The sequence below is a fragment of the Caenorhabditis briggsae genome (genome assembly GCF_000004555.2).
Source record: "Caenorhabditis briggsae complete genome, chrX, whole genome shotgun sequence".
Classification (NCBI taxonomy): Eukaryota; Metazoa; Nematoda; class Chromadorea; order Rhabditida; family Rhabditidae; genus Caenorhabditis; species Caenorhabditis briggsae.
In genome coordinates, this window is record NC_013491.2 from 21,505,592 (window position 1) to 21,529,032 (window position 23,441).

Sequence of the window (23,441 nt, forward strand, 5' to 3'; positions counted from 1 at the left end):
CGCTCGGCGCGCGCGCAGTTTTAAATTCAGTTTTGAGTGATTGCGAGCTTGGATTTGGCTCGTGGTTGTTCTAGAGACTCTTTTAAGGATTTTAAGTGAGTTTGCTTAAATTCTAAGGTTTTATTTGTTGTTTCTTTCTAACTTGTTCATAATAAACCGATTTTGTTGCATTTCTTGTTGATTTTCTTCTATTTTATCACAGGAACCTGATACCCCGGACATATCGCGGGCAATTAATCGCTCTTCTCTGAATTTTCTAAAAAAAATTTCAAAAAGGCCATTGTGCTCTGAAGAATAATTTGATTACTGGTGCAATTGAAACGCTCACTTGAAAAACAAGCGCCAGAATATATTAATTTTTCTTCTCTCTTTTAACCCCATCCTCTTTTTTCGCTTTTTTTTTGCTTCCTTCCTCATCCAAAAAGAGAAAAAAATGGAATAGGATTTCGTCACACTATTCCAGCTCATTTATATCCCTGAAAAGAAAATTTGAGCATTTTTTCCGCATCATTCTCGTATCTTCTTCTTATTTCTTTTTCTTCATTGACATTTTTGTTCACACAAGTCAATATATTTTCAGATGACGATCGTTCTCATTCTCTTGGGTATAATTGCCGAGTTTCCAATATTTCAAAAAGATCCAATGCGTAAGGTCGCTACTGTTTCTTCGCCATTTGCATTTATGAATTTGCGTAATTTGGAAATGAATGGCAAATTGTTGAAAGTAAGTTTGACAAGCCAATAAAGTATGAAAATCGAGAAAAGTTTCAGAATGAGAACTTCATATACGATGTTCATTAGCTTCTTTTCCTCGCAACTAACTGTAGTTGCATGATTCTATTGGTGTACAAATGAGCGGGTTCATGAGCTGTCTTGAATATTTCTTTGTGAATAAAAATGGTTTAATTGAGTTGTTTTATCTTACATTTAACAGCAAAAACAAAAAAACAAGCTGACAGAAAAAATGCGGAAAAATTTTTAAGGCATTTTTGACAAGTTTAGCATAAAGATTTACACACAGTACTGACAAAAAATTATTATTTAACCTCATTTAAGTGATCGATAAGCTCCTAGTTTGAAATGTGAATGTTTTTCAAACTTCATTCGAAAAAGGTCGAGATCTTAAAAATGAAATGACACTGAAACCTATGGTGTTTCTGAAAATTTTTGGTTGATTTCTATCGGTTCATCTCATAAGAATAAATTTTATACTAAACAAGTATTTTTCTACAAAATTGTTGCTCTATTTCTGTTGGGTAAATTACAAAAATTTTTTTTATCTGGCAAAAAAAAAGATAAAGAGAAGCTAATCCTATCAAAATTGTTTTTCGAAAAAAAAAGAAAATTAGCAAGAAATACATATTCAATGAAAAATCAGATTCTTACCATATAATAAAATTTAGAATACATTATACAAAAAAAGGTCCTGGCCGGGTTCGAACCGGCGACCTTCTGCGTGTGAAGCAGACGTGATAACCACTACACCACAGGACCAGACGGGAGATATTCCACACCGAGCGTATAAGAAAGGAAAGAGGCGCAGAGGATAGAAAAAAAAGTGGTTGCGGTCGAAAGAGAAGACAGGAGAACGAAAGTGTAAACACAAGTAAACGTACTGAAAAATTTTGAGATTTTGAGTTTTTGGGATAATTAGATTTGAAATTCTGAAATTCTATAATTCTGAAATTTTATATATCAGAAAGTCTGAAATTTTGAATTCAGAAAAATTCAGATAATTCAAAAATTTCAAAAATTTTGAAAACGAAAATTCACAAGCTCGAAATTTGGCACATCAAAAATATTAAAATTGTGAAATTTAAAAAATAAAAAAATTCCAAGCTATTCAGAAAAATCAGGAGTTCGGAACATTAAAAAACTCACTATTTAATGTGTAGGTTGAGAAATTCAAGAATTTCAAGTTGAAGAAAACTTAGAAATTCAGCAATTTATCGAATTCGGAAGTTTCAAAAAATACAGAAGTTGCGGAATTCCGAAAACTGAAAACTCTTATATTCAGAGGTTTGAGATTCGGAAATTCTAAAAATCTGCAATTCTTAAGTTGTATAACTTTGAGAAACCAAAAATTATTAAGTCTTGCGACTTAATGTGAAATTCAAAATAAATCTGAAAACTCAAGATCTTGCAATTCGGAAAGTCCGAAATCCTGTAAATCTGGAATTCTGAAGTTCTGGAAATCTCTATATCATTTCTGAGTTTCAATATATCAAAAAATTGAAAAAAGATTCAATTTGAGGTTCAAAAAGTTTCGAAGTGAAATCCTAACCTTTTCAGTTTCAATTATGTTATTTTACGCATATCTTGATCATTCAAATGTCTGATAAAGCTTTATTGTTCAAAGTTGAAATTAGACGCTCTGTTCTGTGAACAAACTCGAGCAAGAGCTTGCCAAGCCTTGCCGCTCGATTTTTTGATGTGGAAGTCGGCCCTCGTCCATTTTTTTCCAAATCCCTTAACTTCAACTGTAGAGATCACATCGTCTCCATTATCTTTAATGGTCTGTACCTCGAACGATGGATATATCAGTTATTCGATTCATAATGGTATCGAGGAACCTGTTTGAAAAAATTGAGTGAATTAATGAAAAAGGGCGGAACTCACAAACCTGTGAAATGAATCAGGCCACTACAACCCTGGTATCGGAACCTATCAGACAGCACAGCACAAATACGTGTTGGATCACGATAGACTTCATTGTTGTTTCATTGTTGTTATCCATTGATCCGAAGAATCCGAGACTTTCTCCATCGAAATCCTCAGCTGTCCTGAAACTCAAAACAAGAACAGCGACCATTCCAATGATAAAAAAAAATTGAAGGCTTTCATGCTTTTCAGTTGAAAAAAACGAATGAATTGATATGAGGCTAGGGGATGAGCCCTTTTATAGGAGGATGCTAATCGAATTCAACTGGGAAGAACACCAGGGGTCTCAGTGGGCGGAGTCTGCAAATAGTACATGTGAACGAGAGAAAAAAACTGTGTTTTGGGAAGAGAAAGTTCATGTATGAAAAAATATATAGACTCTCGGAGTCCTAGGATGATGCAAACTTCCAAATTATAAGAATCTGAGAAAAACTGAAAATCTCATACTCTAGAAAATTATAAATCTCAGAACCGTTGATATTTGGAATTTTGGAACTCTGAAATGTCAAAATAATGTTGAAAACGATAGAATATCCACAAAATTGAACGTGGAACTTTTTAAATTTTTCTTGGGGTTTAAGAATAACTCGAAGCGAAAAATTCAAAAAATTCAATAATATTTGGATTTAGGCAACACTGGATTAGTATTCAAAAGATAACCTGGTAAAAAAGAATTTATCATCGAATCGTCGAACCATCCGGATGGCTTTTGTGCTCATAATTTCTCCAATTACTGTACTTGATAATTTATTGATCAGAAGAAAATATGGCACAAAAGTTATAACGGGAGTTCTAGATAAAATCCTTAACGAGATGAACCTAGAGAACGGGGAAGAAAATGGTAAACATGTAAGGTTGGCAAGATATATAAAAGAGGGGAAAAGGTAAGCAGAACTAAAACCGGGTGCTGGAAGATTGGATTAAAGTAGAAGATTGACCGGGAGTTAAAAATTGGGGAGTATTCCTTACAATTGCATTTTTCCTTACAATTGCATTATTCCCTACAATTGCATTTTCCTTACAATTGCATTAATATATTAACAGAATCGCAGTTCACTCACAACATTCTCCTACTGATACAAATCTCAATATTACATTTTCTGACTATCTGTAAATTCACATTTAATAAATTATTCTCAAGAATAGAATATCAAATCAATTCAAAACTACACCAAAACAGGTCAGAATAGGTTTCAAACAGACGAACAGTCGAGAGAATATCTAAACCAATCATTCTGGTATATTTCGAAATAGGAGAATCAATGAAAATCTGAATGGGTCATAATCAAGCCAACGTTTTCTGTGGTTTCCGAGATCTTTACCTGTGCTGAGCCAATAGCCAGCTGTGAGCGGGATATATCAAAACCAAGATCTTTAAGGTCCTGTCCCTTTCAACACCGGGCCAAGCGGCGTCGAACAGGAGCTCATCAAGTCCTACTGTTGGCATTAGCATCTGGTCAGTCTGGTTCAGTTTGGTTGCCGTGCGCTCAACTTCGTGTTCATCTTCTCCGTTTTAGAAATAAACAAACGAATGACAGAAGACGATTAGCATTGCACTCTTTATCTTATGCTTTTTTATTTGTATGATCTTTGCCGCCAATATCAACTTTGATTTTCTCATTTCTTGTCTTCAAGATACCCTGAAAAATGATGGAAAATTAGCCAACGCTTTGAAATGAGAATATGTTGCCGATATGGATTTAAAAAGTGAGGAAATTATCGGAAGAAAAATTTTTTGGATTAAGGTAGATCCCCGTAATTTTTAAAAATATTTTATTCTCGTTGTTTTTTAAAGTTCAACATTTTAAGGAAATTTACCTGTAACCTTCGAATGCTTTTTTATTTTTGAGATTACCGTCTTTGTTCAGGATTTCAGAATTTCAGAATGTTTTCAGCTTTTAATATTTTGTTATTTTTTTTATTATTTTAGTTCTCGTTTTTTTTGAAACAAAGCGGTTTTTCTTTTACAAAAGCACTTCAATTAGAGGGGCCCTTCTCTTTTTCCGGAAAGTTTTCATTGAAAAGTTCGAACAATTTTTGTTCAAAGTTCATGAAAATCTATCAATTTCAGCAAAATCGTGCTAGGTTTTTATCAAAAAATAGTTTTTCAACAAATTTCTTTTATATTTTGAAACTCTTGGAACATTTTTTACTGAAAACCGACGGAAATTTTTTAATTTCAAGACAAATTTTGAAGACGGTCTTTCGTTACAGGGGCCTTTTTATTACGGTGAGCTCTTTTATTACAGGGGGGCCCTTCCAATACAGGTTTGAACAATTTTGGAAAAAGTGTTTGGGTTCAGATATTCATAATTTAAGAATTCTCAAATTTTTTTCAGAATGTTTTCAATTTTCGGAATAACTGCAGTGTTTGTTAAATTTTTTTGAAAAGTTCAAAATTTAAGCGAAGTTTCTGGTTTAAAGTAGATTTCTAGGATTCCGGAATTTCCAAATTTCAGAGTTTCAGAATTTTGGAAAAGAAACGTACTTTTCTTGTTACCGCTGACTTATTTGACTTGGCTGGTTCAACAGGAAGATCATGATCCTCATCAACCTTGCGCCGCAGCGAATTCCTTCAGTCCACTTTTTGCTCCGAGCCTGGAATTTTCAAATTAATTTTGATCCAACTAAATCTTCTGCCTCTTCTGATTTTAACTTCTTCCAAAAAACGTACCATGTCGGACGATGATACTTGTTCATGTTGAAGATCATTGGCGGATGCCGGAAGTGGAGGTGGCTGTAGCGGAAGAGCCTGCAAACTCACATAGTTATTACCAAAAATGCTCCTGATATGTGTCAATAATGTCCCAGACACGCTGTTCTGCAACAAAATCAGTTACTGTTTCCTTCTGTAATTGTTTGAACACGATCCATCCATCAAGTACTATGGCAGGCACTAATAATATTAGGTTGGCAACTAAGTCTTTGTGCACTTTTGTTTTCCTCGTTCCTCTTAACTGAGCTAGAACAGGAACATGTGTGTAACAGGATATGGTATATAAGATGATAAGGTTGTTCACAATAACCATCATTCGCTTGCGAACGGGATTCCCCTTTTCATACCGACTTTTTTTTGGGTAAAATTTCTGTATATTCTTTACATTTATTTCTAACCTGAAAGTTTCCGATATTCATCACCGCTTGGAGGAAGTGAATTATATTATCACCTTAGATAAGAAGAGGGTCATACATACTAACCATCACAGAAAAGCCCAATGTCTTGACTTTGATAAACAGCCAGTAGACGTCATCAAACAGAAATGTCACCCAAAAACAGTGGGTTTCAAAAGGGGCATCCCGTTTGCAAGCGGAATGAAAGCAGGACAAATGATGGTTATTGTGAACAACCTTATCATCTCATCTACCATATCCGGTTACACACATGTTATTGTTCTAACTAATGTAAGATAAGAGAAAAGAGGAAAACAAAAGTGCACAAAGACTTACATGGAATGACTCCCAAGTGTTACCCTCGAAAAAAATCGAGACCTATATGGTTGGATAGAGCGTAAAAAGTTATTTCAGATTCCAAACGGAATAGTTGGTAAAAAATTTTTTTTGGCAGTTATGGTCCAAAAAGTACCAATAAATCAGGGCTGTCCAAAAGGCCGGCCTCGGCCGGCCGAAGGCCTCGCGCAATTTTGTGCGGCCGAGGCCGTCGCAAGTTCGCTTCATTGAGAAAAAGCCTCGCGAGGCCGGCCTCGCAAATATGACTACGAGTTGCGTTTTTTTTTTTAATTATTTGTTTTTTCTCGCTCTTTTTCAGCAAATCAGGCATTTTTTGAAAGTTTTCTCGATTTTTCGATATTTAGAGCATTTAAAAAAAGGAGGAAGTCAAGAAATCTTTTATTCAACACTGAGATAACAGGGGAGAGAAAATGACAACAAATTCAAGAAAATTAACAAAAAAAGCTTGTGTTCATGCATCAAAATCTTCAAGTCTCGCCTGTGTCGAATCGATCTTTTTCTTTGAAAATCATCAACTTTTCCAGCATTTTTAAGTCCAGGCTCTGACGATTTGGTGTGTACAAGTTTTTTATGATTGAAAAAGATCTTTCTACATCTGCTTCCGAAGCTTGAATCGCATGAACTTTTCGGGCGATTTCGTGCAAAATTGGATAGGAGCTTTTTGCCAGAGGCCAAAATTTCGATGCAGGCATACTTCTGGTGTCTCTCTCGTATTGCTGCTGTTCTTGATGAAGCGAACTGCTTTTTGGGGCGCTTGATCCGCCCAGAGTACGTTGAAGGAAAGTGAGATGACGTGCAGGTGGTTGGCTTTGTGGTGGCGCCTGATATCTCATTTCCTCAAAACTTTTTCCCAAATCGTCCAGAAGCTTCTGAGCATCGTTCACGATATCAATCGGAATCTGAAATTTACACACTAGTTCATGTTAGTGTTCGTCGTTTTCTTTAGTACCTGATGCCGATCGTATCTCAATTGTAACTCATGTAAATCTTTAGACGGAGGATTCAAATAGGTGGCTACAAAATGAATGGTATCGAGATCTGTGCACATTTTTCTCGTTGCTTGTTTCGCGAATTTGACAAGAACCTCTTTCTCTCCAGCTACCGAAAATCGATCAAATTCATCCATTAAGCTAACGACAAACACAGCCACATCTTTCAAACTGTCCGAATTCTCCTTAAAATGTTAATTATTAACAGCATTCTGTTTGAGTTGATAAACCTGGAAATATGTATTCGATTGTAGTAATGGACCCATTACATCAGATAGTTCTTTGTATCTGATTCTCCATCTTCGTCAATCCTTTCTTCCAAATAAGCCTGATGCCGATCGTATCTCAATTGTAACTCATGTAAATCTTTAGACGGAGGATTCAAATAGGTGGCTACAAAATGAATGGTATCGAGATCTGTGCACATTTTTCTCGTTGCTTGTTTCGCGAATTTGACAAGAACCTCTTTCTCTCCAGCTACCGAAAATCGATCAAATTCATCCATTAAGCTAACGACAAACACAGCCACATCTTTCAAACTGTCCGAATTCTCCTTAAAATGTTAATTATTAACAGCATTCTATTTGAGTTGATAAACCTGGAAATATGTATTCGATTGTAGTAATGGACCCATTACATCAGATAGTTCTTTGTATCTGATTCTATTTTCTATTTTTAGCAGTTCGTCCAGGTGCGAAGCAGAAGTTGGGGTCATCTCGGCAATAAAGGATCCTAATTTGTCAATGTTTTTGTAAACCGCAACAAGACACTTAAATCCAGAGAACCATCGTGTTGGGACTACATCCAAAAGAGACACGCCAATTTCCTTGTACAACTGAAATTCCGTAGTGAAACATGTGTAACTTTGAAGAAATTACCGCTCGGTCCTTTTTGAGACTCATTGTGAACAGTCGACACAATTCCAGGAGATCGGAATAGTTTTTCAAAATCGATCGTTCAAGAGGGGAAACTATTGTTGATTTATAAGGAAGCAGTGTTCGTTTTCCAATGATATCAGTCGCATGAGCGAAGCAGCGGACATCTGGAAACCAACCCATTTAGGCACTCGCAAATTGAGTGAAGCTTACATTGGTTAAAATGATCTGTTGCACAGCGACGAATATTATGAGCTCCGTCCGCTGTTAAAAATGCAGTCTTCAAATCCAAATCTTCGCCAAAAAAATTCAAAACGGCTTGTTTGATCATAATGAAAATCTGAAATGTAGTCTTGGCAAGTGAACTTGATAGCATCACGTACATTATTCGCATCTTTCACATCTCCGGACACTGACATATAGGCGATTGGAACGACGAGTGTCACCCATTTCAGACTACCATCTTCGTCAATCCTTTCTTCCAAATAAGAAGCCTTCAGGCACAAAAAATCTTCGTGAACTCGACCAAAATCAGCCATGAACGATAGGTATCCCGATTTCGCAATAGGCAACACCTGAAAATTCCCTTTTACAAATGGCCATGAGTCGATTATCACCAGAGTTCGCAACTTTGCAATTTCATTGTCCAGTTTTCCAAGGTATACCGTCGCGTAGAACTTCTGCTGGGAATAAGCGACATTGGTACTGATGTTGGATCCATTCGCTTGCTGAACAATACAATTTACAATGAGAACTTTTTTTAAAAATAATTATACCCGAGATTCAATAAATCGCCGACCAACGTTCTAAACGAAGAATTTTCCATTTCGTGCAATGGCCTTCCAGTGGTGGCAAAAAATCGTGACAGCAATCTCGATACATCCAGTTTTGAAGCATTCAAAACGATACGGGACGTAGAATTTCCAGATGTACTGTGTTTTTTCTGGTGGCGCCTATAGTTTCATCATAATTAATATAAAAAATGTTTTTGCCTACTGCAAATGGCCACCGTTATCTCCTATAATGCTCGAGCAAGATTCACACTTCAAAAATTTGACGGCGTTCTCTGCGCCGGTCGCATGATGAACAAACACCACTCGCATGTATCCCTGTTTATCAGTGCATTTTTTCTGAAAAAGAACTAATTTTTTCAACAAAAAAAAATTTCAACTAGCATAAAAACCGCCGAATCCTTCCTTTTTGTTCTTTATCACTAATTCACAATCGATTTTGTTGGGATCAATGAACCATTGAGGCATCTGAATTGTGTCTGAAATTGAATAACGGTTATAACAAATGAATAAATCGGCTTAAACCGACCATCACTGGCGTTCGAAATGTTCATGTCGCCACAGATCGATGGAAAAATCGAGAAAACTCTCAAAAAATGCGTGATTTGCTGAAAAAGAGCGAGAAAAAACAAAAAATTAAAAAAAATACGCAACTTGTCGTAAAATATGCGACTTGCTGACCGTAGTCACATTTGCGAGGCCTCGCGAGGCTTTTTCTCAATGGAGCGCGCCGAGGCCTTTTTTTTCTTCGGCCGAGGCTTTTTCGAGGCCGGCCGAGGCCCGGCCTTCGTTTTGGAGAGCCCTGCAATAAATGCCTAAATTTTCAAAAAATCATAACTTTGCCAGTTTATGTCCGTTTGTTGAAATTTAAAAAAAAACAGTAGATAGACAATTAATTGAACATTCGAGAATAAAATTTTTAAATTTTTTTCCTATTGATTGGATTATTGATTTTTTGAAAAAATCAAAAATTTTTTCAATATCTCAAAAATCCTAGGTTAACTTTTTTTCATTATGACCATTGAATTCAGCACATTTGATTTACTATAGAAACATACCAATACCCCGGGGGAAATCATGTCCACACAAGTTATGCCGAAAAATATCGATTTTTGGCACTTGGCTTCTTTGAATTCGTTGTCCTCGGCGGCCGGTATGGTGAGGGGCATACTTGTTTTTGTGATTTTTACTTGCATATCGTTTGCTTAGAGTGTTTGAAATAGAATTCTGCGACATACAAAATCAATATTTCAAATACCGTACCATTTCTTAAAATCGTCATCTTGAAAAAAGCAAAATTTTGACATGTGACAGGGCACATCTATAGTTAAACTTGATAGAAACGGCCAAACTCATTTTTTAACATAATCAGAAGAACATAATCTTATCAACGGCTTGAACAGAATTTCGATTTAGGCCCTAGAATCAAAAATATTTACGATTTTCCGAGCCTGACCCCTATTTTTGGTGAAGTGTGACATGTGACAGGGCACATCTATAGTTAATCTTGATGAAAATAGCTAGACTTTTGTTTAAACATAATTAAAATGACAAAATTTTATCAACGGCTTGAACAGAATTTTAAATTAGGCCCTAAAAATAAAAATATTCACTGATGATGGGACACCTTTTGTTTTTGATCATAACTTGAGAACGAAAAAAATATCAAAAAACTGTTAACGCCATTCGATTTAAAATTAAAAATTACTATTAGACAAATGTTATTGGTTTGTTTCGTATCGTGAAAATAGGTGAAATGGAAAAAGGTCGATTTCGGCTGTCCGAAGCTGGAAGGATATCTTTCGGAAATCGTTCATTTAACCTACTTTCACCACAGGGACCAAGTTGATTCCACTTTTTCTATGTTATTGTTTCATTTTAAATTAGATGGCGTTAACGGGCTTTCGATATTTTTTTTCGTTCTCAAGTTATGATCAAAGAAAATCCCTCGTTCGAATTTATATTCAAAGAGTAACGATTTGGATGTGTACGGTATTCTACCGTGTTTTCTCTTTTAAAATCCTCTTTCCAAGTCTAAAGGAGAGAAATCTCCCCCGAACACACGTGCAAGAGGTGTGGATTACTGTATCCGCGCGCGAAACTGTGTGCGCGCCAAAACGCGTCTCCTCTCTCTTGGCAATTCTCATCGTTTTCTTTAGTTTTCGCTGGTGTTCGCTCACGATTGGTTACGACCCGTTAAAGTGTGGCTCACTGGTTTTAAAGGTTTTATAGTGGTTTATTGAGTAAATCAATAAATAGTGCTTTATGGGAAATCTGTGTTCTGTTGTGTTCTAGTCTTCAGGTTACACAGGTCTCTTTGAGTGCATAGAGGTTCTGTGAGTGCATAGCGTTTGTCTGTGTCTCTCACTCTCTCTGCATCTCGTTGTTTTCAATAGTGCCTTTTAGCAGTTAGTGTTTCTGGGAGTTCTTTCAGGTACATTACTTGGGGGCCGAAGGCTTTTTCCGGGACTTTTTCGGTCTTTTGTGTGAATCTTCTACTTGATTACGTTCTATCGCTTCTTTGCTCTTGTTTGCTTCGTTTCTATCAGTCTCTTTGTCGTTTTCACCCGTTTCTTTGCCGTTTTTATCGATTTTCACTGAGAAGGCGTTCTGTCCGGCCACCGGCAGCTTCTTGCCATATTCTCTGCGATTTTCGATCTCTTGTAAATTGAGAAGGCGTTCTGTCCGGGCACCGGCAGCTTCTAGCCACTTTTCTCAGTTTGTGGGAGTGAAATTAGCTCGATTAGCTAAGGATCGGAGGAGTTTGTGCTGGAATCAACGTTTCGAGCAAGTGGAAGAAAGTGGTGAACGATTCGCTATCGTCTGTGAGAAGAACTGCCGAGTTTTGGAAGGATTTCCGACTGAGGAAGTGCTATAAGTTGATTTTTCGTCGAAAAATCGATAATTCCTGCTGAAAATTGCCGAATCAATTTTCAATTGGTTGTCAAAGGAGTGTGCAAGTATTCGGAGAGACAATTGTGGATTCTGAGAAGATTTCACTGGTTTTCAAAAGATTTTTGTGTGAGAAATTGATGAATTTCGTGTTTTCGGGCAAAAATCGTAACTTGCTTGCTGAAAGTTGTCGAGGAAGGCTTCTGTCGGGAATTCTAGGATTATTGTCAAGTTCTCAGTAAGATTTCCGCGAGTTTTCGTCGAATTTTCCGTTTTTTTAGTCAAAAATTGTGAAATTATTCGATTTTATCGATTTTCGGACTGGAATTTTGTGTCAAAAGAAGAATTTAGAAGAAGGAAGTGTTTCAAAGAAGAATTGCTAGCTTTTCAACAAGAATTCGTGGAATTTGGTGCCGAAAACTGACTTTTCGTCTGAAAATCAGTCATTTTTGTATCAAATTGTTCAAATTTGTGTCAGAGCTTGGAAGTTTCCATAGAATTTCGCTGTCTGCTGTCATTTTTTTTTTCGTCTTGGCTAATTCCCTAGTCTTCAGAATCTGTATTCGTTCGGAAACAAATTTCATCGTGCTCCTACAGTAGAAATGTCGGTTTTGAAGGGTTTCGTGCTTGATGATGATGGAATACATGGTAACTTCTCTTTAAAGGATTCGTCAGCATATTCTGCGAGTGAAAATGATTTTCTGGAACAAAAAATGGGGAAAATGATGCAAAAATGCAATTTTGAAAACCAGAACGCAGTTCAGCAGACTATTCAGAATCTTCAAAAATTCTCAAAGTTGTCAGGAAACGGAGCTTATAGTATGTTATTGCCTTTAATCAGTTTGATCAAAGAAAAAGACAATGACTCTTTCAAGCAGGTTGCCGATCACGACGATGTTGTGAAACGCATTCGTGTGTCATGGCAAGAAGAACGAGAGGGCAGGAAACGAATTCCAAATTTCGTAGTGAAGATTTGTGAGTGGATGCTGGATAATGGATTAAGGTCAGTTGAAGAACTTGAAGAAGAATGGAAGGCTGCACAACAAAGAAGACTAGATCTGATTTCGCTGTTAGAGAATAATACTGTACAGTTAGAGTGCGCGAGGAAAAGAGCGTATGATCAAACTGCAAAGTGTGAGCAGATCCAAAAGGAATTTGATTATCTCAAGATGAAAAACAGGAAGCTGTTCAAACAGCTAGAAGGTGCTCGTTCAAAATTTCGCAAAATGAAAGTAAGCCAAGAGTCTGAACAAAAACAGATTGTATCGGAAAAGGAAAGAAGTAGCGTTGGATCTTCTGAGAACAATGTCAATTCGTTCGAACATATTGAAAAGAAAAATCCTTCACAAGTTGAGTTACAGATATCTGAATCAGAAGTTGCGAAGATAGTTCTAATTGGTGTAAGAACAGAAAAAGAAGTTTGTGATCACAAAGTAGAAAATGGTTTCTTGAGTAATGGACAAAGTGAATTTGATACAATGATTTTGAAAGAAAACTCTACTGAGGACAAAGTAGATGAATCTGTGTGTACGGATATTAAAGACGAATCTACAGAAGGAAATGTGGAGGATTCGAAAGTCGTGTTGTGTAGTGGGGATCAACAGACTGATGAGTTTCAGAGATGCCGCACAAAAAGCACACAGGATAATATCAAGGATTTCAAGGAGATTGTGTTAGTCACAGAGACTAAACAGTCAAATGAAAAGTGCATGAGAGGAGAGATCAATGAAGGGTCTCGAAATGTTGAAGTGTATCAAAGTCAGGAAAATGCCCAGAGCAAAGAAATAGGTTTTCAAAGTGCGATCGAAAAATGTGATATTCTGGCCAGTATGGATCTAAAAGAGCAGTTTCATGAAAGAATTTCTGTATTCGAAACTCTAACAGTCATCGAAGAACAAATAACTGTATCAGAGATCATGATAGAACCTGCCTCAGGAAATTCAAAGGAGAAGGAAGAAAGCAATGTACAGAACAAGAAAGCTAACGACTGTTGGAAAAGTCAAGGTCCCCCGATGAGATTACTGTCGAGTTTTTGGCTTTGGTTTTCAGACAAAGACCAATCGCCGAATTCAGGAGGAACCGTGCCCACGGAAGGATCCACCGTTACTGAAGCATGAAGATACAAGTGATTCCCAAGTCAATCTGGATGAGGCACAAGTTCTCCTACACCAGGAATTTCGTCCACGTAAGGATCCACCACAACCACAACTATGTCATTCGAAGGATACTAGTCATATCCAAGATAAATTGAAAGCCCGCTTACACCAAGAGTTTCGAAAAAGGAAGGATCCACCCCAAATGCACCCAGATGTTACCAAAGAATTTGAGTCCCAACCGCAGCAACGTGAAGTTCACCTGCATCAGGATTTCCGACCAAGGAAAGGTCCGCCATGTCAAGAGCACCACCACCACAACATGTCACAAAGTCACTATGGTTCAATAACGGATTCATGGTCCAATTTTGTTATTGATGTGCACTGATGAGCCAAGTACACCTACAGCCATCACCTTCACTAAATTTCGTTAATTTTCTAAAATCTTATGATTGTAACAATCTTGCCAAATGTTTCCCCCATATACCTCTTGTTTCCTAATTACCCCAGTTTCTTATTCATTAAATTCTATATTTTCTTGCCATCCCATTCCCCACCCATATGAGTTTTAAGTAGTTGTTATTCTTTTAAGTTTTCTAGGTCCCGTCTACCCATCCCATGTTTTCATTAATTGTGATTTTGTGCCCTTTAATCATTGAGCTGAGGCAATCACCATTTTCACTCTTCCCACGTACGGGGACTCGAAAATGGACGGAGATGTACGGTATTCTACCGTGTTTTCTCTTTTAAAATCCTCTTTACAAGTCTAAAGGAGAGAAATCTCCCCCGAACACACGTGCAAGAGGTGTGGATTACTGTATCCGCGCGCGAAACTGTGTGCGCGCCAAAACGCGTCTCCTCTCTCTTGGCAATTCTCATCGTTTTCTTTAGTTTTTGCTGGTGTTCGCTCACGATTGGTGACGACCCGTTAAAGTGTGGCTCACTGGTTTTAAAGGTTTTATAGTGGTTTATTGAGTAAATCAATAAATAGTGTTTTATAGGAAATCTGTGTTCTGTTGTGTTCTAGTCTTCAGGTAACACAGGTCTCTTTGAGTGCATAGAGGTTCTGTGAGTGCATAGCGTTTGTCTGTGTCTCTCACTCTCTCTGCATCTCGTTGTTTTCAATAGTGTCTTTTAGCAGTTAGTGTTTCTGGGAGTTCTTTCAGTTACATTACTGATGTGAAGAAATTAATTGTTGTCGTTCTATACGATTGATTCTTGAACCATTGTTGCCAGTACGTCCTTTGTGTCTCTTCTTTCGCAACACTCTTTCTCATCGTGTGTGCGCGCACACGTAGCACGCTGCCAAGGTCCGCATGTGTGCTGCGGGTCTCGACGCGAAAAGAGTACGGTACGCGTTTTCTGTGATTTTTCAAATAGAAAAATAACAGTTTTTCCAATTCTATTAGGTTGTTCGGAAAGTCCTTTCCATTTTTAGCGTCAGATTCATTCGATATAAAAAAGGTCAAAACGATGTCAGATAAATTGAAGATAATGACCATTGTTATCAGTGACTATCTGCCAACGTCCCACCACATTGTGGATGCCTTCCTTCCAGAACTCCGGTCACAGCGAGTTAAAAATTAAGTCAACCCATTTTTGACATCATGCTTTGAAGTGAATTTTTTTCAATCAAGATGTCGGTAGAAATGGCTGGATAGGGGGTAGTCAGACAGTACAAGGTTTGGACTATACTGTAGATAAGACAGAACCGTTTTGCCGTATCCAGTGAGATCGGTCTCCGTTCTTCTTCCCGCTGAGGTTGCAAATTTCGATTTTGAAAATAAACCTTTGTGTTTCTCTCCAATGGAAATCCACATGGAGTCTGAGTTATGTCACCTGACAAAAATAGGTATCGGTCATAAAAGTGACACCATTATCTGGCAGCTCCCCACTCCTTGGTAGACTTCCATGCCGAAAACATCCCATTTTTAACGTTAATTTCACGTTTCGGGACGTCTGGTGGTTGAGTGCCTTTGTCAACCCACTTGGCATATTGCTTATTGTAATCACACATTACCCATTTATCGCCACTAGTAATGATTTAACTTCAACATTCATGTGTGCAACGCAGGATGAGAAGATTCAAACAAGTGCCCACCCGGGGAAAAAGTTTCGTTGAGCCAAAAGATGGGGTCAATTTCTTCCCACTTTTTTGACTGTGCCGAAAATTTTCAATCTACGGTTTTTTAACGAAAGGCTTGCCACTGATGTACTTGATGTATCTTTTTTGCAGGGGATTTTCGTCCAACGAGAATTTTCATTTTTCAAATTGATGAATCCAGTTTTTGGTGGTAATTTGAAAGAGTGCGCCTTCGTTGTTAACCTCCACAAATTGGTGATTGATTTCAGTTGATCTGAGGTCAGATAGAAATACAAATAAAATGGTAGTCCAAAAATGGAAATTATTAGAGGCGAAAAAAGGTGGGCATGAATGCGTCAAAACAGCAACGAGCTACAATGGTAATTTTTGTTCAAACATTCCAAAATAAATCTGCCACAGAAAATTGATTTTCAAAGTCTCGGTTATTTGCCCACGCTTTTCAAAAATTTCCAATTCCCCTAACTTATGCCCCAAAGTTGCCCACATTTACCGAGAAGGTTGTGTCCAAATTTTTTCTTCCACTAGAGAGTTTGGCTTGGTTGTCACTCGACCAGATGGTTGCTTGGCATCTATTCTGATCTGTTTTAGTGGAAATGAGAATACACTTTAAGATCTTCTTCGTGGAATCATTAAAGGTGGGGGGACAGGAGATTTTACGGGGGATTTTTGGGGCCAGAGTATGCATTCTACCGTAACGGTGTACAACGCTTAATGTCACTCTGCGTACAGCAGTCGCCCTCGCCTTTATGTATGCAATCGGGCAGCGGCTTTCTCTTTGCACGCGTAGCTCAGTCGGTAGCGGCGCCGCACCTTCAACACTCGCCTCGAGAAGTTCAACTCCTCGAGGAGCATATTTAAACGAAATTTCGACAACATTATTTTTCTCATGTCCCCCCACCTTTAATTAAACGAGGTGAGACAAAACAAAATTGCACCGAACTAATATAGGGCATCGGTCAGCAGCGGGTATCGCGTTTCATGTTCCGCCGCTTTTTAATATCAATTGTACTATGTCAAACATCAATTTGTGAAAAACTTCTGATCGCATAAAACGGGTTCAAAAGTCAAGAATTCGTTAGTGCCAACCATAAAAGTGTCTGATTTCCTCTCTCTTATATTTGTTGGAGCTCGAACTCATTTTTTCCCAGGCAAATAGTGAAGGTTTGATGAAAAAAATCCGACTTATGGACCTGTTACCCTTATTTTAAAAAAATTTGAACTCATCAAAATAACAATACTTGAAATCGAGATGATGCCCGACTACTTTTGATTTTTCGAAATTTTGGTTCTGACGTCTTCTGGAGACGTTCTTTTATTTCTAAAAAGCAAATCTTTAAAAACATTTTTGAAGCAATATTTACGTCATTCCCGTCAAACCGCCTAAATTTTTTTCTTATCCACGCTATTTCTGAGAAAAAGGTGACTTTGTGGGGACTTTATTTTAGCCTGGGTTTTGAAGATTTGAAAAAGATAAAAAATTCTGGAACAGGGGAAACAAGATAATGAAAAAAAAGAGACCTCGCTTTCGGATCACTCGAATTTTCAAAATTTTCAGAATTTCTGATTTTTCAACTTTTCAGGTTTCCAAAAAAAAAGGAGTTTCAAATTTTCCGAAAATTATTATTTTCGAATTATTGAATCTAAATTTCTGAAGTTCCAAAGTTCCCAAAACTTTTAAAATTCTTCTAAAGTTTCTAAAATTCAGTCATCAGTAGTTTCGAAACTTTAAAAATTGGAAAATCAAATATTCAGGAATTTTTGTGACTTCGGAAACTCGGAAATTTAGAAATTGAATTGTAAGATACAGTATACGGAAGCCAGAAGATTGAGCCCCAGGGGCGACTGATTCCCAAAATTCTGAATATCTTGATTTCCGAAAGGATAAACTCCCAAATTACCGCAATTCCGAGTTTCCTAATTGAGGATTTCAGAAACTCTGAATGTCTAAGTTTAGAATTTTCCGATTTTAGACCCGGAAAAAAAATCTCTGAGAAAAGGTATTGAAATCTCTTTTTGAAGTTAAGGGTATTGTAAGCGGAGGAAGCTTAGCCCGGAGGCGCGCAAAATTTCCTCAAGTTTTGAGATTCGAACGTTTTAAGTGTAGCCAGGAGATTGTAGCCGCCGACAGGCGGCGGAAACAAATGAAGACAAAAATAAGGCGGAGCACTTGTTTGGCAGTATTGAATTGGGTTATTATATGTAACAAAAAAGGTTAAAATTGAAAATATATGTTTTAAAATCTCAAATTTCAAAAATATAGCATTTGTTCGGGCAGCATATGGTGGACAAGCGTTGAAAGTTTTCTAAAAACTTTAGAAAAAACTGAAATTAAATTTCTAGGTCGGGCAGCAGTAAGCAATGACTTCTAACAAAATTAGAAAAAACTAAAAATAAGAAAACAATTGAAGATGAAATATCATTTAAATAATTTCTTGGCCGGGCAGCACGCCTTGATGACTTTAAACATAACTTTAAAAAATAACAAAATAATTTAAAAAACTGAAAAATAACATTTGTAAAAATAAATCCTTGTTATGGGCAGCATATCGCAGCAATCTTCAACATTAAATACTTCTCCAGGCAACATGTCTCTATAATATAATCCATGGGAACTAATTTGTTGAGACCTGAAAAATAATATGTGTGAGGTATTTACTGAGAATTTAATACGTTTACCCTAAAAATATATTTTTGATTGAGCTTCAGAAAAACCAGATTATAGAAGGAACACAATGAAGATACCAACTAGAAAGTGATCAACTATTTTTTTAAATGTAGATAGATATTCAAAAAAATCAAAATATACTAGGCTCCTTACACGAGGTGCCAACATCACCGATGAAATGCGAATGAGCTCCATGGGTCGGAGCAAATGAAACGTGAGAGAGATGGTGACGCTGAGAAAGGAGATGGCGAGATATCAACATGAAGTCCAGGCCTGTGCGGCAACAAAAATTTTTCGGCAATTCGGCAACTCGGCAGTTTGCCGAATGGTTTTCGGCAACGTTCGGCAACTCGGCAATTGCCGAAAAAAAATTTCGGAAAATTCGGCAAATTTCGGCAATTTTCGGCAACAATAGATTGCGTCTTTTTTTTGTAAAATCGATACGTAACTCACCTGAAAATGCTCCGATCAGGCTCAAAACTACAGAAAAGGTGCGTCATGCGTTTCCTAACAAAGCAATTACAAAAATTGGCAACTCAAGATCACATTTTTATGCTAACTACTTATCTTGAACAATAGATAGTATTCCAATGGTTAAAAATATTTTTTCTGATTGTGAGTTTTGAAAATAGTGCGCTCAACTTGTTAGGCAACTCACGACACACGTTCTCTAGTGATTTTAGACAGATTGGATAATTTTTAGATGAATTGCGACTCATGATATATTTTTCTCTTATGATCTCAAATTGGAAGCCCATTTTAGGACCGATGCAAGAAGTTTTGGTGATTATTGGGGAATATTTCCTCTTCAACTCATTTTGAGGTATAATGGTGTTCAAAATTAGGTTTTTCGAACTTCGAAATCATTTTTTTTTGATTGAAAAAATTGTGAAAATCTCTGCATTCAAAAAAACTTTCAGTTGCCAAAATTGCCGAAATTTTTTTGCCGAATTCGGCAACGGCAATTCGGCAACAAAAATTCGGCAATTTCGGCAATTTCGGCAATCGGCAATTCGTTGCCGCAAAGGCCTGATGAAGTCATCCATCTGGAAAGCAGATTACTATGAGCAGAAAAATATAAAAAGAGAGGGAAATCATACAAGAAGAGGTGAGGAAGAACTGATAGACGCCGAAGTAGAAGTCTTTGAGATAATTAAAAACATGAGATGCATTCTCCGCCCACTGAATATTTTTCACCTGGACGGAGGTGGAGGCAAATATCGAATTGATGAGGAATATCAAGTGGGCTAGATCATCACGTTACCAATGTTTTTGATTCCCAACAAAAAGTGATTTCAGAAATTCCGGTGATAAATAGAGTAAGGAAAACATTTGCCTGGATTAGAGGGGGATTAGGGGGGGCTTGTGCATAGATTCAAAATTTTTCTCAAATCATTTTCAAATCTGATGATCTTTCATCACATCAAGAATAAAGAAAATGTCAAGATTAAGACCCTGAATATCCTGGAAATGACGTTAATATGAAATGAATAATCCTACAAAAGTTTTATATAGAAAAATTGAACAATAAAAAAATCACGAAATTCGTGTTGGAATGCATAGCGCTTATCGCACATTTTCTCAGAAACTGGCAAAAAACTTCAAATAGTCCTGATTAAATTGCTACAAAAATTCAGAAAATAGAAAAAAAAACTATGATCTTTTCCTATACAAAGGTTAATGAAAATAGCGTTTTCCAGGACGAAAGAAAAGAAACATAGTCAATTTCAAAAAGGGTTTGCTCGGTCAGGGATCGCCTGCCTCACAAACTCTCTCCAAAATCTGTATAAAAAGAGAAACGAGAAACGAAAATGACGAACACGATTTAGAATAAACAAACGGTTTATTCTCAAACCAAGGCAACATAAAGAAACAAAAGAAACAAAAGAGTCCCGGACTCAGAAATAACACAAAGAGAGAAACCTAGAACTTTCGTACAATCACCTGCTCATGAACTTGTACTTCCAGAAAGGAATCTGAAGACTAAAAACTGAAACCTAGTAAGCAATTTGACACGTTCACCTGCTCGTGAACGGTCACTCAAAAGGAATGACGAAAAACGTCCAAAGAAATCCAGCAAAAAGGGAATTTCCCGCTGCCTGTGCGCTAGGGCGCGCTTGCGCGTGCAGTTGTTTGAGGCAATTCCAAAGGGAATTGTGCGGTTTTAAAAGAAGATTCGGAGAGAAACCAGATCAGAATCTGACGTCTCCGTCTTTTTCGAGCCCCTCTTCCACACGGCAACGGCATGGGAAAGTGTTGTGTCTCCTGGTGGCGGCATTGTGTGAACCACCAGCCAGACAGTATGTGAGTAGTAGATGAATAAGGACTTTATTCAGTGAATAGGGGACAACAGAATACTTTGGGGCAGGAGAGAGAGTATCAGAATGATCAGCCCCTTTATCTAGGAGTTCTGACCAAGGGAACAAATAGTTACGCGCGTGATGACAATTAGCACAAACAGTGGTTATTGCGCGCGCCTACTTTGGGTAGATCAAACTAAGGCGGATATTAAACTTATAAAACTAATGAAGGTTTGCATAGTCTGCAACACCTCCCCTTTTAACTATGATGAACATACAAAGAATGAACTAGACTAAAAGAGATCCTAGAAATACTAACAATTCTTAAACTAAAGTTTGGGGCATTCCTAGATTAATGATACGATTTATTTTTCGGCTTCATGACGAACTTTGGTGGTGGTTTGACGGTACGTGTAGATTTCCGGATGGGTTTTGGAAATGTACCGTGGNACTTCCAGAAAGTATTGGCGCTGGAGTTGTTGGTGAACTGTCGGGCAAGGTTGTTGACAACGGTGTCCAATCGATAGCGTCCATTGTGTCCATAGTGTCGAGTGGAACATCGAACGAAGTTGGAGTGTCACGACGGCGCAGTTGATTGGTGTGTCTAATCCAGAAGTTGTTGTTGTCCACAGTGACGCGGTACATTGTACGCCCAATCCGACGTTGAATAGTCCCTGGAATCCAAGTGGTAGTATTTATGCTACGGTAGTCTTTAACATAAACCTTATCTCCCACGTTGAAGTTGCGGCAACGTGCACCATGCTGGTTGTTGAACTGCTTCTCCATCTCTGTGTCGTGCGAGTTGGGAAGTTGGTCGGTTGGGAGAAGTTGATCCAGGAATGTACGGATCTTCCGGCCAATGAAGTTCTCAGCGGGTGATGAGCCATTTGGACTGGCGGTACAAGGCGAAGAGCGATAGCTCTGAAGGAAAAGATACGAGGAAGCATCTGTATTTCCCTCCCCCTTTAACTTGCCTAATGCCCTTTTAAGGGTATCCACAAAACGTTCTGCCTGTCCATTTGATTGTGGATGGAATGGCGGGGACCGAGTGTGTTGGATTCCTCGGTCTTTGCAGAAGTCGTGGAATTGAGCAGAGTGAATTGTGTTCCATTATCGGTCACCAGTGTCTCCGGATCTCCGAACTGTGCAAACATCTTTCGCAAAATGTTGATGGTTGCCGCTGATGTAATGGATGTGGTTGGAACAATTTCTGGCCATTTTGAGAAGGAATCAACAACTACTAGATAATAGGTTCCTTCGACAGGTCCGGCGTAATCCACGTGTACACGTTGCCATGGCTTTGTGGAAATAGGCCAAGAGCATAAAGTGTTCTTGATGGGATTCTTCGACACTGCCGCACACTGATCACAGCTTCTGACGATGTTCTCAATGTCTTTGGTCGATTGACGGNNCAGTAAACAAGAGTTCGAGCCAACTGTTTCATTCTCACCATTCCAGTGTGAGCACGATGGGAGCATTTTGAGCACACGGGCTCTGAGTGATACTGGGATGACGATTCGATCGTTGAACATCAGACAGTCAGATACGATGGATAGTTGATCTCGTCGGTTGTGAAAAAAAACGATTTGTGAGCTTTTATCAATATTATTTGGCCACGAACCTGAGGTTGTGTACTCGTACACTTCTGCCAAAAGTGTATCCTTTTTGGAATAGTCTTTGACCATTTCAGCTGTCACCGGCAATTGTTCACACGTGTTGACTAGATTTGTAATCACGTCCATTTCGACTTGGGCAATGACTCGATCTTCACATTCCTTCTGTTGGATTTGTTCGGAAATGAGTCTTGAGAGGGCATCAGCTTGTCCAAAGTCGTGAGCATTGACGTACTCGATGGTGAAGTCGTAATTGAGCAAGATTGTGGCCCAACGTTGGAGTCTATTTGCACTGTAAATAGGAATACCTTTTTTCTCTCCGAAGATCGAAAGGAGCGGCTTGTGGTCCGTTTTCAGTGTGAAATGTCGACCATGAATAAACTTGTGGAACTTCGTGACGGCCGTGATGAGTCCAAATGCTTCTTTTTCGATTTGACTGTAGTTGCGCTGTGGTGCAGTGAGAGCCTTACTGATGTGGTATATGGCTTTTTCAGACCCATCTGGAAAACGATGAGAGATCACTGCTCCGATCCCATATTGACAAGCGTCGGCAGCGACTATTATTGGCAGTTTCGGATCGTAGTGTGTGAGAAGAAATCCGATTGGAGCATTTGTTTAATGTTGTCAAACGATGATTGGCATTCAGAAGTCCATTTGAATTCAGCATCCTTCTTAGTTAATGCATCCAGTGGTGGACGGAATTTGAATAATTCCTTAATGAAGGTGCCGTAGAACTGTATGAGTCCTAGAAATGAGCGGACTTGACTGTCGTTTTTCGGTTCAGGCATCTGCTGAATCGCAGTCACCTTTTCGGGATCCGGTCGTCTGCCATCTTTGTCGATGCAGAATCCGAGGAATGTGATTCTCGGCATTAGGAATGTGCATTTTTCCAGTTTGACGCGGAATCCATAGTCGTCGATTCGCTTGAACACTGATTTCAGTCGTGAATTGTGCTCTTCGATTGTCGACCCGGTTATGATGATGTCATCA

General features: G+C 38.1%; 5 protein-coding genes and 1 non-coding gene across 6 annotated transcripts; 2 read left to right on the plus strand and 4 right to left on the minus strand.

The window, feature by feature from the left end:
- Positions 1-580: 580 nt before the first annotated feature.
- CBG28128 lies at positions 581-801 on the plus strand (the record flags this gene model as incomplete). Its single annotated transcript, XM_045240816.1, has 2 exons — positions 581-724; positions 772-801. 2 exons carry the CDS (start codon positions 581-583, stop codon positions 799-801), a joined length of 174 nt encoding a protein of 57 aa, XP_045099061.1.
- Positions 802-1,421: 620 nt separating this feature from the next.
- CBG28164 lies at positions 1,422-1,494 on the minus strand. The gene has a single exon. It is a non-coding gene (tRNA).
- A 1,141-nt stretch (positions 1,495-2,635) lies between these two features.
- CBG28127 lies at positions 2,636-4,114 on the minus strand (the record flags this gene model as incomplete). The annotated part of the gene is made up of 2 exons (XM_045240817.1): positions 2,636-2,783; positions 3,984-4,114. The coding sequence occupies 2 exons, from the start codon at positions 4,112-4,114 to the stop codon at positions 2,636-2,638; spliced, it is 279 nt and encodes a 92-aa protein (XP_045099060.1).
- A 2,482-nt stretch (positions 4,115-6,596) lies between these two features.
- Positions 6,597-9,980, minus strand: CBG28126 (the record flags this gene model as incomplete). The annotated part of the gene is made up of 11 exons (XM_045240818.1): positions 6,597-7,028; positions 7,079-7,303; positions 7,447-7,671; positions 7,717-7,953; positions 7,997-8,160; positions 8,207-8,333; positions 8,377-8,721; positions 8,793-8,946; positions 8,990-9,123; positions 9,169-9,263; positions 9,902-9,980. The coding sequence occupies 11 exons, from the start codon at positions 9,978-9,980 to the stop codon at positions 6,597-6,599; spliced, it is 2,217 nt and encodes a 738-aa protein (XP_045099059.1).
- A 2,298-nt stretch (positions 9,981-12,278) lies between these two features.
- On the plus strand, positions 12,279-16,870 carry CBG10582 (the record flags this gene model as incomplete). Its single annotated transcript, XM_045240819.1, has 2 exons — positions 12,279-13,348; positions 16,822-16,870. The coding sequence occupies 2 exons, from the start codon at positions 12,279-12,281 to the stop codon at positions 16,868-16,870; spliced, it is 1,119 nt and encodes a 372-aa protein (XP_045094318.1).
- A 4,333-nt stretch (positions 16,871-21,203) lies between these two features.
- CBG28125 lies at positions 21,204-22,580 on the minus strand (the record flags this gene model as incomplete). The annotated part of the gene is made up of 3 exons (XM_045240820.1): positions 21,204-21,512; positions 21,562-21,759; positions 21,843-22,580. The coding sequence occupies 3 exons, from the start codon at positions 22,578-22,580 to the stop codon at positions 21,204-21,206; spliced, it is 1,245 nt and encodes a 414-aa protein (XP_045099058.1).
- Positions 22,581-23,441: the final 861 nt, after the last annotated feature.